A 26,470-nucleotide genomic window follows, 5' to 3' on the forward strand; every position below is an offset into this window, starting at 1 on the left:
TCCCCTCTCTAACCACTAGGCTACCTGCCTCCCCCCTCTAACCACTAGGCTACCTGCCTCCCTCTCTAACCACTAGGCCACCTGCCTCCCCCCTAACCACCAGGCTACCTGCCTCCCCCCTCTAACCACTAGGGCTACCTGCCTCCCCCTCTAACCACTAGGCTACCTGCCTCCCCCTCTAACCACTAGGCTACCTGCCTCCCCCCTCTAACCACTAGGCTACCTGCCTCCCCTCCCCTCTAACCACTAGGCTACCCTGCCTCCCCTCCCCTCTAACCACTAGGCTACCCTGCCTCCCCTCCCCTCTAACCACTAGGCTACCCTGCCTCCCCTCCCCTCTAACCACTAGGCTACCCTGCCTCCCCTCCCCTCTAACCACTAGGCTACCTGCCTCCCCTCCCCTCTAACCACTAGGCTACCTGCCTCCCCTCTCTAACCACTAGGCCACCTGCCTCCCCCTAACCACCAGGCTACCTGCCTCCCCCCCTCTAACCACTAGGCTACCTGCCTCCCCTCTAACCACTAGGCTACCTGCCTCCCCCTCTAACCACTAGGCTACCTGCCTCCCCCCTCTAACCACTAGGGCTACCTGCCTCCCTCCCCTCTAACCACTAGGCTACCCTGCCTCCCTCCCCTCTAACCACTAGGCTACCCTGCCTCCCCTCCCCTCTAACCACTAGGCTACCCTGCCTCCCCTCCCCTCTAACCACTAGGCTACCCTGCCTCCCCTCCCCTCTAACCACTAGGCTACCTGCCTCCCCTCCCCTCTAACCACTAGGCTACCCTGCCCCCCCTCTAACCACTAGGCTACCTGCCCCCCCTCTAACCACTAGGCTACCTGCCTCCCCCTCCACTCTAACCACTAGGCTACCTGCCTCCCCTCCACTCTAACCACTAGGCTACCTGCCCCCCCCTCTAACCACTAGGCTACCTGCCCCCCCCTCTAACCACTAGGCTACCTGCCCCCCCCCTCTAACCACTAGGCTACCTGCCTCCCCCTCTAACCACTAGGCTACCTGCCCCCCCTCTAACCACCAGGCTACCCTGCCTCCCCTCTAACCACTAGGCTACCTGCCTCCCCCCTCTAACCACTAGGATACCTGCCTCCCCCCTCTAACCACCAGGCTACCTGCCTCCCCCCTCTAACCACCAGGCTACCTGCCTCCCCCCTCTAACCACTAGGCTACCTGCCTCCCCCCTCTAACCACTAGGCTACCTGCCTCCCCTCTCTAACCACCAGGCTACCTGCCTCCCCTCTCTAACCACTAGGCTACCTGCCTCCCCCCTCTATACACTAGGCTACCTGCCTCCCCCTCTAACCACTAGGCTACCTGCCCCCCTCTAACCACTAGGCTACCTGCCTCCCCTCTCTAACCACTAGGCTACCTGCCCCCTCTAACCACTAGGCTACCTGCCTCCCCTCTCTAACCACTAGGCTACCTGCCTCCCCCTCTAACCACTAGGCTACCTGCCTCCCCTCTCTAACCACTAGGCTACCTGCCTCCCTCTCTAACCACTAGGCTACCTGCCTCCCCTCTCTAACCACTAGGCCACCTGCCTCCCCCCTAACCACCAGGCTACCTGCCTCCCCTCTCTAACCACTAGGCTACCTGCCCCCCCTCTAACCACTAGGCTACCTGCCTCCCCCCCTCTAACCACTAGGCTACCTGCCTCCCCCTCTAACCACTAGGCTACCTGCCTCCCCCTCTAACCACTAGGCTACCTGCCTCCCCTCCCCTCTAACCACTAGGCTACCCTGCCTCCCCTCCCCTCTAACCACTAGGCTACCCTGCCTCCCTCCCCTCTAACCACTAGGCTACCCTGCCCCCCCTCTAACCACTAGGCTACCTGCCCCCCCTCTAACCACTAGGCTACCTGCCTCCCCCCTCTAACCACTAGGCTACCTGCCTCCCCCTCCACTCTAACCACTAGGCTACCTGCCTCCCCCTCCACTCTAACCACTAGGCTACCTGCCCCCCCCTCTAACCACTAGGCTACCTGCCCCCCCCTCTAACCACTAGGCTACCTGCCCCCCCTCTAACCACTAGGCTACCTGCCTCCCCCTCTAACCACTAGGCTACCTGCCCCCCCTCTAACCACTAGGCTACCTGCCTCCCCCTCCACTCTAACCACTAGGCTACCTGCCTCCCCCCTCTAACCACCAGGCTACCTGCCTCCCCCCTCTAACCACCAGGCTACCTGCCTCCCCCTCTAACCACCAGGCTACCTGCCTCCCCCTCTAACCACCAGGCTACCTGCCTCCCCCTCTAACCACCAGGCTACCTGCCTCCCCCTCTAACCACTAGGATACCTGCCTCCCCCTCTAACCACTAGGATACCTGCCTCCCCCCTCTAACCACTAGGCTACCTGCCTCCCCCTCTAACCACCAGGCTACCTGCCTCCCCCTCTAACCACCAGGCTACCTGCCCCCCCTCTAACCACCAGGCTACCCTGCCTCCCCCTCTAACCACCAGGCTACTCTGCCTCCCCCCTCTAACCACCAGGCTACCTGCCTCCCCCCTCTAACCACCAGGCTACCCTGCCTCCCCCTCTAACCACCAGGCTACCCTGCCTCCCCCTCTAACCACCAGGCTACCCTGCCTCCCCCCTCTAACCACCAGGCTACCTGCCTCCCCTCTCTAACCACTAGGATACCTGCCCCCCCTCTCTAACCACCAGGCCACCTGCCTCCCCCCTAACCACCAGGCTACCTGCCTCCCTCTCTAACCACTAGGCTACCTGCCGCCCCCTCTAACCACTAGACTACCTGCCTCCCCCTCTAACCACTAGGCTACCCTGCCTCCCCCCTCTAACCACTAGGCTACCTACCTCCCCCTCTAACCACTAGGCTACCCTGCCTCCCCCTCTAACCACTAGGCTACCCTGCCTCCCCCTCTAACCACTAGGCTACCCTGCCTCCCCCCCTAACCACTAGGCTACCTGCCGCCCCCTCTAACCACTAGGCTACCCTGCCTCCCCCTCTAACCACTAGGCTACCTAACCCCCCTCTAACCACTAGACTACCTGCCTCCCCCCTCTCTAACCTAACCACTAAGCTACCTGCCTCCCCCTCTAACCACTAGGCTACCTGCCTCCCCCCTCTAACCACCAGGCTACCTGCCTCCCCCCTCTAACCACCAGGCTACCTGCCCCCCTCTAACCACTAGGCTACCTGCCCCCCTCTAACCACTAGGCTACCTGCCCCCCCCTCTAACCACTAGGCTACCTGCCCCCCCTCTAACCACCAGGCTACCTGCCCCCCCTCTAACCACTAGGCTACCTGCCCCCCCTCTAACCACTAGGCTACCTGCCCCCCCCTCTAACCACTAGGCTACCTGCCCCCCTCTAACCACTAGGCTACCTGCCTCCCCCCCTCTAACCACCAGGCTACCTGCCCCCCTCTAACCACTAGGCTACCTGCCCCCCCTCTAACCACTAGGCTACCTGCCCCCCCTCTAACCACTAGGCTACCTGCCTCCCCCCCCCTCTAACCACCAGGCTACCTGCCTCCCCCCTCTAACCACCAGGCTACCTGCCCCCCCTCTAACCACTAGGCTACCTGCCCCCCCCTCTAACCACTAGGCTACCTGCCCCCCCCCTCTAACCACTAGGATACCTGCCGCCCCTCCACTCTAACCACTAGGATACCTGCCGCCCCTCCACTCTAACCACTAGGCTACCTGCCGCCCCTCCACTCTAACCACTAGGCTACCTGCCGCCCCCTCCACTCTAACCACTAGGCTACCTGTCTCCCCCCTCTAACCACCAGGCTACCTGTCCCCCCCCTCTAACCACTAGGCTACCTACCTCCTCTACCCTCTAACCACTAGGCTACCTACCTCCTCTACACTCTAACCACTAGGCTACCCTGCCGCCCCTCTAACCACTAGGCTACCTGCCTCCCCCCTCTAACCACTAGGCTACCTGCCTCCCCCCTCTAACCACTAGGCTACCTGCCCCCCCCTCTAACCACTAGGCTACCTGCCTCCCCCTCTAACCACTAGGATACCTGTCTCCCCTCTCTAACCACTAGGCTACCTGCCTCCTCTACACTCTAACCACTAGGCTACCTGCCCCCCCTCTAACCACCAGGCTACCTGCCTCCTCTACACTCTAACCACTAGGCTACCTGCCCCCCTCTAACCACCAGGCTACCTGCCCCTACCCTAGGCTACCTGCCTCCTCTACGCTCTAACCACTAGGCTACCTGCCTCCTCTACGCTCTAACCACTAGGCTACCTGCCTCCTCTACGCTCTAACCACTAGGCTACCTGCCTCCTCTACACTCTAACCACTAGGCTACCTGCCTCCTCTACACTCTAACCACTAGGCTACCTGCCGCCTCTACACTCTAACCACTAGGCTACCTGCCGCCCCTACACTCTAACCACTAGGCTACCTGCCGCCCCTACACTCTAACCACTAGGCTACCTGCTTCCTCTACACTCTAACCACTAGGCTACCTGCCGCCTCTACACTCTAACCACTAGGCTACCTGCCTCCTCTACACTCTAACCACTAGGCTACCTGCCTCCTCTACACTCTAACCACTAGGCTACCTGCCTCCTCTACACTCTAACCACTAGACTACCTGCCTCCTCTACACTCTAACCACTAGGCTACCTGCCTCCTCTACACTCTAACCACTAGGCTACCTGCCTCCTCTACACTCTAACCACTAGGCTACCTGCCTCCTCTACACTCTAACCACTAGGATACCTGCCTCCTCTACACTCTAACCACTAGGATACCTGCCTCCTCTACACTCTAACCACTAGGCTACCTGCCTCCTCTACACTCTAACCACTAGGCTACCTGCCTCCTCTACACTCTAACCACTAGGCTACCTGCCGCCCCTACACTCTAACCACTAGGCTACCTGCCTCCTCTACACTCTAACCACTAGGCTACCTGCCGCCTCTACGCTCTAACCACTAGGCTACCTGCCTCCTCTACGCTCTAACCACTAGGCTACCTGCCTCCTCTACGCTCTAACCACTAGGCTACCTACCCCCCCTACACTCTAACCACTAGGCTACCTGCCTCCTCTCCACTCTAACCACTAGGCTACCTGCCTCCTCTACTCTCTAACCACTAGGCTACCTGCCTCCTCTACGCTCTAACCACTAGGCTACCTGCCTCCTCTACGCTCTAACCACTAGACTACCTGCCTCCTCTACGCTCTAACCACTAGACTACCTGCCTCCTCTACGCTCTAACCACTAGGCTACCTGCCTCCTCCCCCCTCTAACCACTAGGCTACCTGCCTCCTCCCCCCTCTAACCACTAGGCTACCCTGCCGCCCCTCTAACCACTAGGCTACCTGCCTCCCCCCTCTAACCACTAGGCTACCTGCCTCCCCCCTCTAACCACTAGGCTACCTGCCCCCCCCCCCTCTAACCACTAGGCTACCTGCCTCCCCCCTCTAACCACTAGGATACCTGTCTCCCCTCTCTAACCACTAGGCTACCTGCCTCCTCTACACTCTAACCACTAGGCTACCTGCCCCCCCTCTAACCACCAGGCTACCTGCCGCCCCTACACTCTAACCACTAGGCTACCTGCCTCCTCTACACTCTAACCACTAGGCTACCTGCCTCCTCTACACTCTAACCACTAGGCTACCTGCCTCCTCTACACTCTAACCACTAGGCTACCTGCCTCCTCTACACTCTAACCACTAGGCTACCTGCCTCCTCTACACTCTAACCACTAGGCTACCTGCCTCCTCTACACTCTAACCACTAGGATACCTGCCTCCTCTACACTCTAACCACTAGGATACCTGCCTCCTCTACACTCTAACCACTAGGCTACCTGCCTCCTCTACACTCTAACCACTAGGCTACCTGCCTCCTCTACACTCTAACCACTAGGCTACCTGCCTCCTCTACACTCTAACCACTAGGCTACCTGCCTCCTCTACACTCTAACCACTAGGCTACCTGCCTCCTCTACACTCTAACCACTAGGCTACCTGCCTCCTCTACACTCTAACCACTAGGCTACCTGCCTCCTCTACACTCTAACCACTAGGCTACCTGCCTCCCCTCCACTCTAACCACTAGGCTACCTGTCTCCTCTACACTCTAACCACCAGGCTACCTGTCTCCTCTACACTCTAACCACTAGGCTACCTGCCTCCTCTACACTCTAACCACTAGGCTACCTGCCTCCTCTACACTCTAACCACTAGGCTACCTGCCTCCTCTACCCTCTAACCACTAGGCTACCTGCCTCCTCTACGCTCTAACCACTAGGCTACCTGTCTCCTCTACGCTCTAACCACTAGGCTACCTGCCTCCTCTACGCTCTAACCACTAGGCTACCTGCCTCCTCTACACTCTAACCACTAGGCTACCTGCCGCCCCTACACTCTAACCACTAGGCTACCTGCCGCCCCTACACTCTAACCACTAGGCTACCTGCCGCCCCTACACTCTAACCACTAGGCTACCTGCCTCCTCTACACTCTAACCACTAGGCTACCTGCCGCCTCTACACTCTAACCACTAGGCTACCTGCCTCCTCTACACTCTAACCACTAGGCTACCTGCCTCCTCTACGCTCTAACCACTAGGCTACCTGCCGCCTCTACGCTCTAACCACTAGGCTACCTGCCTCCTCTACGCTCTAACCACTAGGCTACCTGCCTCCTCTACGCTCTAACCACTAGGCTACCTACCCCCCCTACACTCTAACCACTAGGCTACCTGCCTCCTCTCCACTCTAACCACTAGGCTACCTGCCTCCTCTACTCTCTAACCACTAGGCTACCTGCCTCCTCTACGCTCTAACCACTAGGCTACCTGCCTCCTCTACGCTCTAACCACTAGACTACCTGCCTCCTCTACGCTCTAACCACTAGGCTACCTGCCTCCTCCCCTCTAACCACTAGGCTACCTGCCTCCTCCCCCTCTAACCACTAGGCTACCCTGCCGCCCCTCTAACCACTAGGCTACCTGCCTCCCCCTCTAACCACTAGGCTACCTGCCTCCCCCCTCTAACCACTAGGCTACCTGCCCCCCCCTCTAACCACTAGGCTACCTGCCTCCCCCTCTAACCACTAGGATACCTGTCTCCCCTCTCTAACCACTAGGCTACCTGCCTCCTCTACACTCTAACCACTAGGCTACCTGCCCCCCCCTAACCACCAGGCTACCTGCCGCCCCTACACTCTAACCACTAGGCTACCTGCCTCCTCTACACTCTAACCACTAGGCTACCTGCCTCCTCTACACTCTAACCACTAGGCTACCTGCCTCCTCTACACTCTAACCACTAGGCTACCTGCCTCCTCTACACTCTAACCACTAGGCTACCTACCTCCTCTACACTCTAACCACTAGGCTACCTGCCTCCTCTACACTCTAACCACTAGGATACCTGCCTCCTCTACACTCTAACCACTAGGATACCTGCCTCCTCTACACTCTAACCACTAGGCTACCTGCCTCCTCTACACTCTAACCACTAGGCTACCTACCTCCTCTACACTCTAACCACTAGGCTACCTGCCTCCTCTACACTCTAACCACTAGGCTACCTGCCTCCTCTACACTCTAACCACTAGGCTACCTGCCTCCTCTACACTCTAACCACTAGGCTACCTGCCTCCTCTACACTCTAACCACTAGGCTACCTGCCTCCTCTACCTCTAACCACTAGGCTACCTGCCTCCTCTACACTCTAACCACTAGGCTACCTGCCTCCTCTACACTCTAACCACTAGGCTACCTGCCTCCTCTACACTCTAACCACTAGGCTACCTGCCTCCCTACACTCTAACCACTAGTCTACCTGCCTCCTCTCCACTCTAACCACTAGGCTACCTGCCTCCTCTCCACTCTAACCACTAGGCTACCTGCCTCCTCTACACTCTAACCACTAGGCTACCTGCCTCCTCTACACTCTAACCACTAGGCTACCTGCCTCCTCTACACTCTAACCACTAGGCTACCTGCCTCCCCTCCACTCTAACCACCAGGCTACCTGTCTCCTCTACACTCTAACCACCAGGCTACCTGTCTCCTCTACACTCTAACCACTAGGATACCTGCCGCCCCTCCACTCTAACCACTAGGCTACCTGCCGCCCCTCCACTCTAACCACTAGGCTACCTGCCGCCCCTCCACTCTAACCACTAGGCTACCTGCCGCCCCTCCACTCTAACCACTAGGCTACCTGCCTCCCCCTCTAACCACCAGGCTACCTGTCCCCCCCTCTAACCACTAGGCTACCTGCCTCCTCTACCCTCTAACCACTAGGCTACCTGCCTCCTCTACACTCTAACCACTAGGCTACCCTGCCGCCCCTCTAACCACTAGGCTACCTGCCTCCCCCTCTAACCACTAGGCTACCTGCCTCCCCCTCTAACCACTAGGCTACCTGCCTCCCCTCTAACCACTAGGCTACCTGCCCCCCCCTCTAACCACTAGGCTACCTGCCTCCCCCCTCTAACCACTAGGATACCTGTCTCCCCTCTCTAACCACTAGGCTACCTGCCTCCTCTACACTCTAACCACTAGGCTACCTGCCCCCCTCTAACCACCAGGCTACCTGCCTCCTCTACACTCTAACCACTAGGCTACCTGCCTCCCCCCTCTAACCACTAGGCTACCTGCCTCCTCTACGCTCTAACCACTAGGCTACCTGCCTCCTCTACGCTCTAACCACTAGGCTACCTGTCTCCTCTACGCTCTAACCACTAGGCTACCTGCCTCCTCTACACTCTAACCACTAGGCTACCTGCCTCCTCTACACTCTAACCACTAGGCTACCTGCCGCCCCTACACTCTAACCACTAGGCTACCTGCCTCCTACACTCTAACCACTAGGGTACCTGCCGCCCTCACTCTAACCACTAGGCTACCTGCTTCCTCTACACTCTAACCACTAGGCTACCTGCCGCCTCTACACTCTAACCACTAGGCTACCTGCCTCCTCTACACTCTAACCACTAGGCTACCTGCCTCCTCTACACTCTAACCACTAGGCTACCTGCCTCCTCTACACTCTAACCACTAGACTACCTGCCTCCTCACACTCTAACCACTAGGCTACCTGCCTCCTCTACACTCTAACCACTAGGCTACCTGCCTCCTCTACACTCTAACCACTAGGCTACCTGCCTCCTCTACACTCTAACCACTAGGATACCTGCCTCCTCTACACTCTAACCACTAGGCTACCTACCTCCTCTACACTCTAACCACTAGGCTACCTGCCTCCTCTACACTCTAACCACTAGGCTACCTGCCGCCCCTACGCTCTAACCACTAGGCTACCTGCCGCCCCTACGCTCTAACCACTAGGCTACCTGCCTCCTCTACGCTCTAACCACTAGGCTACCTGCCGCCTCTACGCTCTAACCACTAGGCTACCTGCCTCCTCTACGCTCTAACCACTAGGCTACCTACCCCCCCTACACTCTAACCACTAGGCTACCTGCCTCCTCTCCACTCTAACCACTAGGCTACCTGCCTCCTCTACTCTCTAACCACTAGGCTACCTGCCTCCTCTACGCTCTAACCACTAGGCTACCTGCCTCCTCTACGCTCTAACCACTAGACTACCTGCCTCCTCTACGCTCTAACCACTAGACTACCTGCCTCCTCTACGCTCTAACCACTAGGCTACCTGCCTCCCCCCCCTCTAACCACTAGGCTACCTGCCTCCTCCCCCCTCTAACCACTAGGCTACCCTGCCGCCCCTCTAACCACTAGGCTACCTGCCTCCCCCCTCTAACCACTAGGCTACCTGCCTCCCCCTCTAACCACTAGGCTACCTGCCCCCCCCCTCTAACCACTAGGCTACCTGCCTCCCCCCTCTAACCACTAGGATACCTGCCTCCCCTCTCTAACCACTAGGCTACCTGCCTCCCCACTCTAACCACTAGGCTACCTGCCCCCCCTCTAACCACCAGGCTACCTGCCGCCCCCCACTCTAACCACTAGGCTACCTGCCTCCTCCACTCTAACCACTAGGCTACCTGCCTCCTCTACACTCTAACCACTAGGCTACCTGCCTCCCCACCTCTAACCACTAGGCTACCTGCCTCCTCTACACTCTAACCACTAGGCTACCTGCCTCCTCTACACTCTAACCACTAGGCTACCTGCCTCCTCTACACTCTAACCACTAGGATACCTGCCTCCCCTACACTCTAACCACTAGGATACCTGCCTCCTCTACACTCTAACCACTAGGCTACCTGCCTCCTCTACCTCTAACCACTAGGCTACCTGCCTCCTCTACACTCTAACCACTAGGCTACCTGCCTCCTCTACACTCTAACCACTAGGCTACCTGCCTCCTCTACACTCTAACCACTAGGCTACCTGCCTCCCCTCCACTCTAACCACTAGGCTACCTGTCTCCTCTACACTCTAACCACCAGGCTACCTGTCTCCTCTACACTCTAACCACCAGGCTACCTGCCTCCTCTACACTCTAACCACTAGGCTACCTGCCTCCTCTACCTCTAACCACTAGGCTACCTGCCTCCTCTACCTCTAACCACTAGGCTACCTGCCTCCTCTACCTCTAACCACTAGGCTACCTGCCTCCTCTACACTCTAACCACTAGGCTACCTGCCTCCTCTACACTCTAACCACTAGGCTACCTGCCTCCTCACTCTAACCACTAGGCTACCTGCCTCCCCCTCTAACCACTAGGCTACCTGCCTCCCCCTCTAACCACTAGGCTACCTGCCGCCCCTACTCTAACCACTAGGCTACCTGCCGCCCCACTCTAACCACTAGGCTACCTGCCTCCCCACTCTAACCACTAGGCTACCTGCCTCCCCCTCTAACCACTAGGCTACCTGCCCCCCCTCTAACCACTAGGCTACCTGCCTCCCCTCTAACCACTAGGCTACCTGCCTCCCCCTCTAACCACTAGGCTACCTGCCCCCCCTCTAACCACTAGGCTACCTGCCTCCCCCCTCTAACCACTAGGCTACCTGCCTCCCCCTCTAACCACTAGGCTACCTGCCTCCCCCCTCTAACCACTAGGCTACCTGCCTCCCCCTCTAACCACTAGGCTACCTGCCTCCCCCTCTAACCACTAGGCTACCTGCCCCCCCTCTAACCACTAGGCTACCTGCCCCCCCTCTAACCACTAGGCTACCTGCCTCCCCCTCTAACCACTAGGCTACCTGCCTCCCCCTCTAACCACTAGGCTACCTGCCTCCCCCTCTAACCACTAGGCTACCTGCCCCCCTCTAACCACTAGGCTACCTGCCCCCCTCTAACCACTAGGCTACCTGCCTCCCCCACTCTAACCACTAGGCTACCTGCCTCCCTCCACTCTAACCACTAGGCTACCTGCCGCCTCTCCACTCTAACCACTAGGCTACCTGCCTCCCTCCACTCTAACCACTAGGCTACCTGCCTCCCCTCTAACCACCAGGCTACCTGCCTCCCCTACCTCTAACCACTAGGCTACCTGCCTCCTCTACACTCTAACCACTAGGCTACCTGCCTCCTCTACACTCTAACCACTAGGCTACCTGCCTCCTCACACTCTAACCACTAGGCTACCTGCCTCCTCTACACTCTAACCACTAGGCTACCTGCCTCCTCTACACTCTAACCACTAGGCTACCTGCCTCCTCTACACTCTAACCACTAGGCTACCTGCCTCCTCTACACTCTAACCACTAGGCTACCTGCCTCCTCTACACTCTAACCACTAGGCTACCTGCCTCCTCTACACTCTAACCACTAGGCTACCTGCCCCCTCTACCCTCTAACCACTAGGCTACCTGCCTCCTCTACACTCTAACCACTAGGCTACCTGCCTCCTCTACCTCTAACCACTAGGCTACCTGCCTCCTCTACACTCTAACCACTAGGCTACCTGCCTCCTCTACACTCTAACCACTAGGCTACCTGCCTCCTCTACACTCTAACCACTAGGCTACCTGCCTCCTCTACACTCTAACCACTAGGCTACCTGCCTCCTCTACACTCTAACCACTAGGCTACCTGCCTCCTCTACACTCTAACCACTAGGCTACCTGCCTCCTCTACACTCTAACCACTAGGCTACCTGCCTCCCTCTACACTCTAACCACTAGGCTACCTGCCTCCCCTACACTCTAACCACTAGGCTACCTGCCTCCTCTACACTCTAACCACTAGGCTACCTGCCTCCTCTACACTCTAACCACTAGGCTACCTGCCTCCTCTACACTCTAACCACTAGGCTACCTGCCTCCTCTACACTCTAACCACTAGACTACCTGCCTCCTCTACACTCTAACCACTAGGCTACCTGCCTCCTCTACACTCTAACCACTAGGCTACCTGCCTCCTCTACACTCTAACCACTAGGCTACCTGCCTCCTCTACACTCTAACCACTAGGCTACCTGCCTCCTCTACACTCTAACCACTAGGCTACCTGCCTCCCCTACACTCTAACCACTAGGCTACCTGCCTCCTCTACACTCTAACCACTAGGCTACCTGCCTCCTCTACACTCTAACCACTAGGCTACCTGCCTCCTCTACACTCTAACCACTAGGCTACCTGCCTCCTCTACACTCTAACCACTAGGCTACCTGCCTCCTCTACACTCTAACCACTAGGCTACCTGCCTCCTCTACACTCTAACCACTAGGCTACCTGCCTCCCCTACACTCTAACCACTAGGCTACCTGCCTCCTCTACACTCTAACCACTAGGCTACCTGCCTCCTCTACACTCTAACCACTAGGCTACCTGCCTCCTCTACGCTCTAACCACTAGGCTACCTGCCTCCTCTACGCTCTAACCACTAGGCTACCTGCCTCCTCTACGCTCTAACCACTAGACTACCTGCCTCCTCTACGCTCTAACCACTAGGCTACCTGCCTCCTCCACCTCTAACCACTAGGCTACCTGCCTCCTCCCCCTCTAACCACTAGGCTACCTGCCTCCTCTACACTCTAACCACTAGGCTACCTGCCTCCCCCTCTAACCACTAGGCTACCTGCCGCCCCCTCTAACCACTAGGCTACCTGCCCCCCTCTAACCACTAGGCTACCTGCCTCCCCCTCTAACCACTAGGCTACCTGCCTCCCTCACTCTAACCACTAGGCTACCTGCCTCCTCTACACTCTAACCACTAGGCTACCTGCCCCCTCCTCTAACCACTAGGCTACCTGCCTCCCTACACTCTAACCACTAGGCTACCTGCCTCCTCTACACTCTAACCACTAGGCTACCTGCCTCCTCTACACTCTAACCACTAGGCTACCTGCCTCCTCTACACTCTAACCACTAGGCTACCTGCCTCCCTCTACACTCTAACCACTAGGCTACCTGCCTCCTCTACACTCTAACCACTAGGCTACCTGCCTCCTCTACGCTCTAACCACTAGGCTACCTGCCTCCTCTACGCTCTAACCACTAGGCTACCTGCCTCCTCTACACTCTAACCACTAGGCTACCTGCCTCCTCTACACTCTAACCACTAGGCTACCTGCCTCCTCTACACTCTAACCACTAGGCTACCTGCCTCCTCCACACTCTAACCACTAGGCTACCTGCCTCCCCTACACTCTAACCACTAGGCTACCTGCCTCCCCTACACTCTAACCACTAGGCTACCTGCCTCCTCTACACTCTAACCACTAGGCTACCTGCCTCCTCTCACTCTAACCACTAGGCTACCTGCCTCCTCTACACTCTAACCACTAGGCTACCTGCCTCCCACACTCTAACCACTAGTCTACCTGCCTCCCCCACTCTAACCACTAGGCTACCTGCCTCCTCTACACTCTAACCACTAGGCTACCTGCCTCCTCTACACTCTAACCACTAGGCTACCTGCCTCCTCTACACTCTAACCACTAGGCTACCTGCCTCCTCTACACTCTAACCACTAGGCTACCTGCCTCCCCTCCACTCTAACCACTAGGCTACCTGCCTCCCCTACACTCTAACCACTAGGCTACCTGTCTCCTCTACACTCTAACCACTAGGCTACCTGCCTCCTCTACACTCTAACCACTAGGCTACCTGCCTCCTCTACACTCTAACCACTAGGCTACCTGCCTCCTCTACCCTCTAACCACTAGGCTACCTGCCTCCTCTCACTCTAACCACTAGGCTACCTGCCTCCTCTACGCTCTAACCACTAGGCTACCTGCCTCCTCTACACTCTAACCACTAGGCTACCTGCCTCCTCTACGCTCTAACCACTAGGCTACCTGCCTCCCCTACACTCTAACCACTAGGCTACCTGCCGCCCTACACTCTAACCACTAGGCTACCTGCCGCCCCACACTCTAACCACTAGGCTACCTGCCTCCTCTACACTCTAACCACTAGGCTACCTGCCTCCCCTCTAACCACTAGGCTACCTGCCTCCCACACTCTAACCACTAGGCTACCTGCCGCCCACACTCTAACCACTAGGCTACCTGCCTCCCCTACACTCTAACCACTAGGCTACCTGCCCCTCTAACCACTAGGCTACCTGCCTCCTCTACACTCTAACCACTAGGCTACCTGCCTCCCCTACACTCTAACCACTAGGCTACCTGCCTCCTCTACACTCTAACCACTAGGCTACCTGCCTCCCTCACTCTAACCACTAGGCTACCTGCCTCCCCCTCTAACCACTAGGCTACCTGCCTCCTCTACACTCTAACCACTAGGCTACCTGCCTCCTCTACGCTCTAACCACTAGGCTACCTGCCTCCTCTACACTCTAACCACTAGGCTACCTGCCTCCTCTACACTCTAACCACTAGGCTACCTGCCTCCTCTACACTCTAACCACTAGGATACCTGCCTCCTCTACACTCTAACCACTAGGCTACCTGCCTCCTCTACACTCTAACCACTAGGCTACCTGCCTCCCCTACACTCTAACCACTAGGCTACCTGCCGCCCCTACACTCTAACCACTAGGCTACCTGCCTCCTCTACACTCTAACCACTAGGCTACCTGCCTCCTCTACACTCTAACCACTAGGCTACCTGCCTCCTCTACACTCTAACCACTAGGCTACCTGCCTCCTCTACGCTCTAACCACTAGGCTACCTGCCTCCTCTACGCTCTAACCACTAGACTACCTGCCTCCTCTACGCTCTAACCACTAGGCTACCTGCCTCCTCCCCTCTAACCACTAGGCTACCTGCCTCCTCCCCCTCTAACCACTAGGCTACCCTGCCGCCCCTCTAACCACTAGGCTACCTGCCTCCCCCTCTAACCACTAGGCTACCTGCCTCCCCCTCTAACCACTAGGCTACCTGCCCCCCCTCTAACCACTAGGCTACCTGCCTCCCCCGCTCTAACCACTAGGATACCTGTCTCCCCTCTCTAACCACTAGGCTACCTGCCTCCTCTACGCTCTAACCACTAGGCTACCTGCCCCCCTCTAACCACCAGGCTACCTGCCGCCCCCTACACTCTAACCACTAGGCTACCTGCCTCCTCTACACTCTAACCACTAGGCTACCTGCCTCCTCTACACTCTAACCACTAGGCTACCTGCCTCCTCTACACTCTAACCACTAGGCTACCTGCCTCCTCTACACTCTAACCACTAGGCTACCTGCCTCCTCTACACTCTAACCACTAGGCTACCTGCCTCCTCTACACTCTAACCACTAGGATACCTGCCTCCTCTACACTCTAACCACTAGGCTACCTGCCTCCTCCACACTCTAACCACTAGGCTACCTGCCTCCCCACACTCTAACCACTAGGCTACCTGCCTCCCTACACTCTAACCACTAGGCTACCTGCCTCCTCACCTCTAACCACTAGGCTACCTGCCTCCCCTACCTCTAACCACTAGGCTACCTGCCTCCCCACACTCTAACCACTAGGCTACCTGCCTCCTCTACACTCTAACCACTAGGCTACCTGCCTCCTCTACACTCTAACCACTAGGCTACCTGCCTCCTCTACACTCTAACCACTAGGCTACCTGCCTCCTCTACACTCTAACCACTAGGCTACCTGCCTCCCTACACTCTAACCACTAGGCTACCTGCCTCCTCTCCACTCTAACCACTAGGCTACCTGCCTCCTCTACACTCTAACCACTAGGCTACCTGCCTCCTCTACACTCTAACCACTAGGCTACCTGCCTCCTCTACACTCTAACCACTAGGCTACCTGCCTCCTCTACACTCTAACCACTAGGCTACCTGCCTCCTCTCCACTCTAACCACTAGGCTACCTGCCTCCTCTACACTCTAACCACTAGGCTACCTGCCTCCTCTACACTCTAACCACTAGGCTACCTGCCTCCTCTACACTCTAACCACTAGGCTACCTGCCTCCTCTACACTCTAACCACTAGGCTACCTGCCTCCTCTACACTCTAACCACTAGGCTACCTGCCTCCTCTACACTCTAACCACTAGGCTACCTGCCTCCTCTACACTCTAACCACTAGGCTACCTGCCTCCTCTACACTCTAACCACTAGGCTACCTGCCTCCTCTACACTCTAACCACTAGGCTACCTGCCTCCTCTACCCTCTAACCACTAGGCTACCTGCCTCCTCTACACTCTAACCACTAGGCTACCTGCCTCCTCTACACTCTAACCACTAGGCTACCTGCCTCCTCTACACTCTAACCACTAGGCTACCTGCCTCCTCTACACTCTAACCACTAGGCTACCTGCCCCCCCCTCTAACCACTAGGATACCTGCCGCCCCTCCACTCTAACCACTAGGCTACCTGCCGCCCCTCCACTCTAACCACTAGGATACCTGCCGCCCCTCCACTCTAACCACTAGGCTACCTGCCTCCCCTCCACTCTAACCACTAGGCTACCTGCCGCCTCTACACTCTAACCACTAGGCTACCTGTCTCCCCCCTCTAACCACCAGGCTACCTACCTCCTCTACCCTCTAACCACTAGGCTACCTGCCTCCCCCCTCTAACCACTAGGCTACCTGCCTCCCCCTCTAACCACTAGGCTACCTGCCTCCCCCCTCTAACCACTAGGCTACCTGCCTCCCCCTCTAACCACTAGGCTACCTGCCTCCCCCTCTAACCACTAGGCTACCTGCCTCCCCCCTCTAACCACTAGGCTACCTGCCTCCCCCCTCTAACCACTAGGCTACCTGCCCCCCCTCTAACCACTAGGCTACCTGCCCCCCCCTCTAACCACTAGGCTACCTGCCTCCCCCTCTAACCACTAGGATACCTGTCTCCCCTCTCTAACCACTAGGCTACCTGCCTCCTCTACACTCTAACCACTAGGCTACCTGCCCCCCCTCTAACCACCAGGCTACCTGCCGCCCCCCTCTAACCACTAGGCTACCTGCCTCCTCTACACTCTAACCACTAGGCTACCTACCTCCTCTACACTCTAACCACTAGGATACCTGCCTCCTCTACACTCTAACCACTAGGATACCTGCCTCCTCTACACTCTAACCACTAGGCTACCTGCCTCCTCTACACTCTAACCACTAGGCTACCTGCCTCCCCTACACTCTAACCACTAGGCTACCTGCCGCCCCTACACTCTAACCACTAGGATACCTGCCTCCTCTACACTCTAACCACTAGGCTACCTGCCTCCTCTACACTCTAACCACTAGGCTACCTGCCGCCCCTACACTCTAACCACTAGGCTACCTGCCGCCTCTACACTCTAACCACTAGGCTACCTGCCTCCTCTACACTCTAACCACTAGGCTACCTGCCTCCTCTACACTCTAACCACTAGGCTACCTGCCTCCTCTACACTCTAACCACTAGGCTACCTGCCTCCTCTACACTCTAACCACTAGGCTACCTGCCTCCTCTACACTCTAACCACTAGGCTACCTGCCTCCTCTACACTCTAACCACTAGGCTACCTGCCTCCTCTACACTCTAACCACTAGGCTACCTGCCTCCTCTACACTCTAACCACTAGGCTACCTGCCTCCTCTACACTCTAACCACTAGGCTACCTGCCTCCTCTACACTCTAACCACTAGGCTACCTGCCTCCTCTACACTCTAACCACTAGGCTACCTGCCTCCTCTACACTCTAACCACTAGGCTACCTGCCTCCTCTACACTCTAACCACTAGGCTACCTGCCTCCTCTACACTCTAACCACTAGGCTACCTGCCTCCTCTACACTCTAACCACTAGGCTACCTGCCTCCTCTACACTCTAACCACTAGGCTACCTGCCTCCCCTCCACTCTAACCACTAGGCTACCTGCCTCCTCTACACTCTAACCACTAGGCTACCTGCCTCCTCTACACTCTAACCACTAGGCTACCTGCCTCCTCTACACTCTAACCACTAGGCTACCTGCCTCCTCTACACTCTAACCACTAGGCTACCTGCCTCCTCTACACTCTAACCACTAGGCTACCTGCCTCCTCTACACTCTAACCACTAGGCTACCTGCCTCCTCTACACTCTAACCACTAGGCTACCTGCCTCCTCTACACTCTAACCACTAGGCTACCTGCCTCCTCTACACTCTAACCACTAGGCTACCTGCCTCCTCTACACTCTAACCACTAGGCTACCTGCCTCCTCTACACTCTAACCACTAGGCTACCTGCCTCCTCTACACTCTAACCACTAGGCTACCTGCCTCCTCTACACTCTAACCACTAGGCTACCTGCCTCCTCTACACTCTAACCACTAGGCTACCTGCCTCCTCTACACTCTAACCACTAGGCTACCTGCCTCCTCTACACTCTAACCACTAGGCTACCTGCCTCCTCTACACTCTAACCACTAGGCTACCTGCCTCCTCTACACTCTAACCACTAGGCTACCTGCCTCCTCTACACTCTAACCACTAGGCTACCTGCCTCCTCTACACTCTAACCACTAGGCTACCTGCCTCCTCTACACTCTAACCACTAGGCTACCTGCCTCCTCTACACTCTAACCACTAGGCTACCTGCCACCTCTACACTCTAACCACTAGGCTACCTGCCGCCTCTACACTCTAACCACTAGGCTACCTGCCACCTCTACACTCTAACCACTGGGCTACCTGCCGCCCCTCCACTCTAACCACTAGGCTACCTGCCTCCTCTACACTCTAGCCACTAGGCTACCTGCCTCCTCTACACTCTAACCACTAGGCTACCTGCCTCCTCTACACTCTAACCACTAGGCTACCTGCCGCCCCTACACTCTAACCACTAGGCTACCTGCCTCCTCTACACTCTAACCACTAGGCTACCTGCCTCCTCTACACTCTAACCACCAGGCTACCTGTCTCCCCCCTCTAACCACCAGGCTACCTGTCCCCCCCCCTCTAACCACTATGCTACCTGACCCCCACTCTAACCACCAGGCTACCTGTCTCCCCCCTCTAACCACCAGGCTACCTGTCCCCCCCCCTCTAACCACTATGCTACCTGACCCCCACTCTAACCACTAGGCTACCTGTCTCCCCAGTGAATTCGAGCTCAGAGACATAGAAACAGGATAACAGAAGAGACCCTCCCTTCACGATGACTTGAAAACACATGAACATCCATCATTCCTGAAGATAATATTCTTCCTTGTTTAACTCCCTCACCGTGACGTTCCGTAGTTTGTATCGTTTGAAGCGGATGTCGTCCATCAGCATCTCGTAAGGTGTGAGCTGGAACTCTATAGGTAGAGGGCTGTACTGTCTCTCCTGGACCTTCTTCAGCTTGACCCCGTTACGCAGGTCACCCATCACCTGCATCCAGAACTTAGCCTGAGGGACAGCAGAGGGTTGGGGTTCATTTCATTTCTAATTCAGAAAGTAAACCAAAATGTCAAATTCTACATTTTCCTCATTTTAGAGAATTGGAATGCAACTTGCAGTGTACTTCCTGATTTTTGAAATTGACCCCAACCACAGACAATAGTGTCAACATTTAGATCTTTACAGTATGCTTCTAGGTGTCAAGTATCAGACCTGTTCCTGTGTTGACGGATAAGAGAATTATGGTCTTTCTTACCGCACCGTCCGCAGTGTCGTCAGAAAGCAGATTGTTTCTGGTTTTCAGGGATACAGTATTTTCAAAAACTAACTTCCGTTTCCCCTGAAAAACGGATGTTGGGACTCCGCTCCCGCTACATTAGGTTACTCTTACCCAGTCAGCGTTCTGTAGCTCGTTGACATCTCTGATTGGTTCCTCTCCAGTGTCTCGTTCCATCCGCCGAAGGTTCTACAAGGGGGAAGACAGGAATGGAGAGCGTGAGAGGTTATATTATTTTCCCTGTGTTGCTATGCACTAGGGCTCTGGGTCAACACTAGAAGATCATGGGCAGTGTTATTTATCCGTTGTATGTCCGGCACACTTCTAAAAATCAATATGTTTTTAGATATATATATATTCAGATATAGGTCTTGTTCAAGCAGACAGTCCACATTGAACTTCTCAGTGGGGATAAAGCAATGTGGAACTAATGATGCATTTAAAAAACATCTGCCTGTCAGCTCCTCACTAGTGTTGGTCACAGCAGAGCCCCACTGGCTCTCTCCGGATATCCCAGTCTATACAGCCAGCTGGGTTTTCAGACAGGATTAAAGAACTCTGGGGAAAAAGTTGGAGGTGTACGTCATGAGTAACTTACTCATGGTGCGATTGTGGTAACGAACACGAACTCAAGTCCTTTTGTTTAACCAACCCGAGAATACCTCAAACAAATGCCGACCTCATTACCTCCCGAGAGAGAGAGTTCTCTTCGGTCATCGTCATAGCCGTGTATATTCTTCCGGAAGCCGATGCCACGACGGCTCTCAAGGAAATACACTGGAAACCACATATCCTGAGGCCACATTTCTTGTAACTGGGGACGTTAAAAAAGCTCATCTGAATAATACGCTACCAAAGTTTTACTAACACATTGCCTGCGCTACTCGCGCATCAAAAACGCAATCGCTTCTCGCCCTTTCAAATGATTAACAGGCCCTCCCCCACCCTCCCTTCTGCAAATCAGATCCATTCCACCCCTCTCTTCCTACAGGCAGAAACTAAAAAAGGAAGTACCCGTGCTAAGGACTGTTCAATGCTGGTCTGACCAATTGGAATCCATGCTTCAAAATTTGAGTTGTTTCCCTGGCAACATGAATAAAACATTTTGTTACAGCCTTATTCTAAAATGGATTAAACAAAAATCCTCAGCAAACTACACACAATACCCCATAACGACAAAGCAAAAAGCTGAAACTTTAGGAAATGTATTATATTTAAAAACATAAATAACTTATGATTATTAGTATTCAGACCCTTTGCTATGAGACTCGAAATTGATCTCAGGTGCATCCTGTTTCCATTGATCATCCTTGAGATGTTTCTACAACTTGATTGGAGTCCACCTGTGGTAAATTCAATTCATTGGACATGATTTGGAAAGGCGCACACACACACACACACAGTCTATATAAGGTCCCAAACTTGACAGTGCATGTCAGGAATTGTCCATAGAGCGCCGAGACAGGATTGTGTCTAGGCACAGATCTGGGGAAGGATACCAAAAAATGTCTGCAACATTGAAGGTCCCCAAGAACACAGTGGCCTCCATCAATCTTAAATGGAAGAAGTTCAGAACCAACAAGACTCTTCCTAAAGCCGGCCGCCCGGCCAAACTGAGCAATCGGGGGAGAAGGGCCTTGGTCAGGGAGGTTACCAAGACTGAACTCTTTGGCCTGAATGCCAAGAGTCACTTCTGAAGGAAACCTGGCACCATCCCTACAGTGAAGCAAGGTGGTGGCAGCATCATGCTGTGGGGATGTTTTTCAGTGGCAGGGACTGGACTGTGAGACTTGTCAGGATCAAGGGAAAGATGAACGGAGCAAACGACAGAGATCCCTGATGAAAACCTGCTCCAGTCTCAGGACCATGGAAGGTGAACCTTCTCCCTAGTCTAACAGGACAAGGACCCTAAGCACACAGCCAAGACAACGCAGGAGTGGCTTCAGGACAAGTCTCAGAATGTCCCTGAGTGACGCAGGCAGAGCCCGGACTTGAATTTGAATGCAGAGAAGAAATGGGAGAAACTCCCCAAATACAGGTGTGCCAAGCTTGTAGCGTCATACCCAAGAAGACTTGATGCTGTAATCTCTGCCAAAGGTGCTTCAACAATGAACTGAGTTAAACCGTCTGAAAAAGTATGTATGTATGTATGTATGTATGTATGTATGTATGTATGTATGTATGTATGTAAATGTGATAATTCCGTTTTTGTTCTGTCATTAAGGGGTATTGTGTGTAGACTGATTTAAAAAAAAAAAATGTTTTATCAATTTTAGAATAAGGCTTTAACGTAACAAAATGTGGAAAAAGTATGTACTGTTTTCTAGTGAAATCCATCCTATTCAACTATTGCTGTAAATACTATTCTATGCAAGTATTAAGATATACTAGACATTCTAACACTCACATACTCACGGGCTTTTCCCTTTATTTGTACTATTTTCTACGTTGTAGAATAATACTGAAGACATCAAAACTATGAAATAACACATATGGAATCATGTAATAAATATAATAACACTTTTTTTGGTTATGTAGAAAACCCTTGAATAAGTAGGTGTTCTAAAACATTTGACCGGTAGTGCACACACACCACACACACACACACACGTCTTAATTCCATTAATTTTAGATGTGTGTATTACTGCACTGTTGGAGCTAGGGGCTTTCACTACACCTGGAGGAACATCTGTTAAATAGGAAGGTAAGGGATGGTGGGAGGTAAGGGGGGGTGGTGGGAGTGAGGGAGAGGGGAGGTAAGGGGGGGTGGTGGTGGGAGGTAAGGGGTGGTGGTGGGAGGTAAGGGGTGGTGGTGGGAGGTAAGGGGTGGTGGTGGGAGTGAGGGAGAGGGGAGGTAAGGGGTGGTGGTGGGAGTGAGGGAGAGGGGAGGTAAGGGATGGTGGTGGGAGTGAGGGAGAGGGGAGGTAAGGGGTGGTGGTAGGAGTGAGGGAGAGGGGAGGTAAGGGATGGTGGTGGGAGTGAGGGAGAGGGGAGGTAAGGGATGGTGGTGGGAGTGAGGGGAGGTATGGGGGGTGGTGGAGGGAGTGAGGGGAGGTAAGGGGTGGTGGTGGGAGTGAGGGAGAGGGGAGGTAAGGGGTGGTGGTAGGAGTGAGGGAGAGGGGAGGTAAGGGGTGGTGGTGGGAGTGAGGGAGAGGGGAGGTAAGGGGTGGTGGTGGGAGTGAGGGAGAGGGGAGGTAAGGGATGGTGGTGGGAGTGAGGGAGAGGGGAGGTAAGGGGTGGTGGTGGGAGTGAGAGGTAAGGGGTGGTGGGAGTGAGAGGTAAGGGGGGGTGGTGGTGGGAGGTAAGGGGTGGTGGTGGGAGGTAAGGGTTGGTGGTGGGAGTGAGGGGAGGTAAGGGGTGGTGGTGGGAGTGAGGGGAGGTAAGGGGTGGTGGTGGGAGTGAGGGGAGGTAAGGGGTGGTGGTGGGAGTGAGGGGAGGTAAGGGGTGGTGGTGGGAGTGAGGGGAGGTAAGGGGTGGTGGTGGGAGTGAGGGGAGGTAAGGGGTGGGGGTGGGAGTGAGGGGAGGTAAGGGGTGGTGGTGGGAGTGAGGGGAGGTAAGGGGTGGTGGTGGGAGTGAGGGGAGGTAAGGGGTGGTGGTGGGAGTGAGGGGAGGTAAGGGGTGGTGGTGGGAGTGAGGGAGAGGGAGGTAAGGGGTGGTGGTAGGAGTGAGGGAGAGGGGAGGTAAGGGGTGGTGGTGGGAGTGAGGGAGAGGGGAGGTATGGGGGGTGGTGGTGGGAGTGAGGGGAGGTAAGGGGTGGTGGAGGGAGTGAGGGGAGGTAAGGGATGGTGGTGGGAGTGAGGGAGAGGGGAGGTAAGGGGTGGTGGTGGGAGTGAGGGAGAGGGGAGGTATGGGGGGTGGTGGTGGGAGTGAGGGGAGGTAAGGGGTGGTGGTGGGAGTGAGGGGAGGTAAGGGGTGGTGGTGGGAGTGAGGGGAGGTAAGGGGTGGTGGTGGGAGTGAGGGAGAGGGGAGGTAAGGGGTGGTGGTGGGAGTGAGGGAGAGGGGAGGTAAGGGGTGGTGGTGGTGGGAGTGAGGGGAGGTAAGGGGTGGTGGTGGGAGTGAGGGGAGGTAAGGGGTGGTGGTGGGAGTGAGGGGAGGTAAGGGGTGGTGGTGGTGGGAGTGAGGGGAGGTAAGGGGTGGTGGTGGTGGGAGTGAGGGGAGGTAAGGGGTGGTGGTGGGAGTGAGGGAGAGGGGAGGTAAGGGGTGGTGGTGGGAGTGAGGGAGAGGGGAGGTAAGGGGTGGTGGTGGGAGTGAGGGAGAGGGGAGGTAAGGGGTGGTGGTGGTGGGAGTGAGGGGAGGTAAGGGGTGGTGGTGGGAGTGAGGGGAGGTAAGGGGTGGTGGTGGGAGTGAGGGAGAGGGGAGGTAAGGGGTGGTGGTGGTGGGAGTGAGGGGAGGTAAGGGGTGGTGGTGGTGGGAGTGAGGGGAGGTAAGGGGTGGTGGTGGGAGTGAGGGAGAGGGGAGGTAAGGGGTGGTGGTGGGAGTGAGGGAGAGGGGAGGTAAGGGGTGGTGGTGGTGGGAGTGAGGGGAGGTAAGGGGTGGTGGTGGGAGTGAGGGGAGGTAAGGGGTGGTGGTGGGAGTGAGGGAGAGGGGAGGTAAGGGGTGGTGGTGGTGGGAGGGAGAGGGGAGGTAAGGGGTGGTGGTGGGAGTGAGGGAGAGGGGAGGTAAGGGGTGGTGGTGGTGGGAGTGAGGGAGAGGGGAGGTAAGGGGTGGTGGTGGTGGGAGTGAGGGGAGGTAAGGGGGGGTGGTGGGAGTGTGGGAGGGAGAGGGAGAGAGGGGAAGAGATGTAAGGTAAAGGAGGAGACAGTAGTAGCTTAATCCTACTGCAGTCAGATCACACACACACAGAGCAGCCAGGTTATAACACACAGAGCAGCCAGGTTATAACACACAGAGCAGCCAGGTTATAACACACAGAGCAGCCAGGTTATAACACACAGAGCAGCCAGGTTATAACACACAGAGCAGCCAGGTTATAACACACAGAGCAGCCAGGTTATAACACACAGAGCAGCCAGGTTATAACACACAGAGCAGCCAGGTTATAACACACAGAGCAGCCAGGTTATAACACACAGAGCAGCCAGGTTATAACACACAGAGCAGCCAGGTTAACACACAGAGCAGCCAGGTTATAACACACAGAGCAGCCAGGTTATAACACACAGAGCAGCCAGGTTATAACACACAGAGCAGCCAGGTTATAACACACAGAGCAGCCAGGTTATAACACACAGAGCAGCCAGGTTATAACACACAGAGCAGCCAGGTTATAACACACAGAGCAGCCAGGTTATAACACACAGAGCAGCCAGGTTAACACACACAGAGCAGCCAGGTTATAACACACAGAGCAGCCAGGTTATAACACACAGAGCAGCCAGGTTATAACACACAGAGCAGCCAGGTTATAACACACAGAGCAGCCAGGTTATAACACAGAGCAGCCAGGTTATAACACAGAGCAGCCAGGTTACAACACAGAGCAGCCAGGTTATAACACACAGAGCAGCCAGGTTAACACACAGAGCAGCCAGGTTATAACACAGAGCAGCCAGGTTATAACACAGAGCAGCCAGGTTATAACACAGAGCAGCCAGGTTATAACACAGAGCAGCCAGGTTACAACACAGAGCAGCCAGGTTATAACACACAGAGCAGCCAGGTTAACACACAGAGCAGCCAGGTTATAACACAGAGCAGCCAGGTTATAACACAGAGCAGCCAGGTTATAACACAGAGCAGCCAGGTTATAACACACAGAGCAGCCAGGTTATAACACAGAGCAGCCAGGTTATAAATGGTGTGGGGAAGGACTATTTAGATCTATTTAGATCCAGCACGGAGACCTCCCAGTGTCCTTTGCCTCACTGACCCCGTTAAACCAGTCAATCCCCTGCTGTCATCCCATCACACCCGGGGTTTCCCTCTGACTGGCTGCTCACTGTGCGGTGGACTCAACCCCGTTGAAACGCTCCCTTGTGAATCATTAATCTGTTGAAACTCAAGTAAATCCTTCATCATCTCCTTACTGACTCAGTGAATTAACTTGGTCCAGGAAGCCTTCTGAATAGGCTGAAACCTGGACAGTGTTTTCTGTTTAAATATGGATGAACTGACAACACCAAGCAGCCTTGTCTCCTTTTGGAGATGTGCCTGGTTAAGATCAGGGCTGAGCAGGGCTGCAGAATATGGGATCATTCTAGCTAATTGATCATTTAAACACTACTGGTAGAGCTGTTGATCAGATTCCAGGCCTCTCCTCCAGCTGAGTCAGGGGCCTCTCCTCCAGCTGAGTCAGGGGCCTCTCCTCTCCTCCAGCTGAGTCAGGGGCCTCTCCTCCAGCTGAGTCAGGGGCCTCTCCTCCAGCTGAGTCAGGGGCCTCTCCTCCAGCTGAGTCAGGGGCCTCTCCTCCAGCTGAGTCAGGGGCCTCTCCTCCAGCTGAGTCAGGGGCCTCTCCTCTCCTCCAGCTGAGTCAGGGGCCTCTCCAACACCCGTTATGTCAAACTGATCAGCTGAGTCAGGGGCC

General features: G+C 55.5%; 1 protein-coding gene across 1 annotated transcript in view; it reads right to left on the bottom strand.

Moving 5' to 3' along the window:
• spire1a (spire-type actin nucleation factor 1a) overlaps window positions 1-26,470 on the bottom strand; it is a 110,952-nt gene that overhangs the window by 53,288 nt on the left and 31,194 nt on the right. Inside the window, exons 5-6 of the mRNA XM_045695092.1 lie at window positions 20,062-20,136; window positions 19,515-19,679 (exon numbers count right to left, since the gene is read on the bottom strand). Coding sequence (XP_045551048.1) covers window positions 19,515-19,679; window positions 20,062-20,136 — 240 coding nt within the window. The remainder of the gene's footprint in view (window positions 1-19,514; window positions 19,680-20,061; window positions 20,137-26,470) is intronic.

This window comes from Salmo salar, chromosome ssa14, assembly GCF_905237065.1.
Source record: "Salmo salar chromosome ssa14, Ssal_v3.1, whole genome shotgun sequence".
In the NCBI taxonomy this organism is placed as follows: Eukaryota; Metazoa; Chordata; class Actinopteri; order Salmoniformes; family Salmonidae; genus Salmo; species Salmo salar.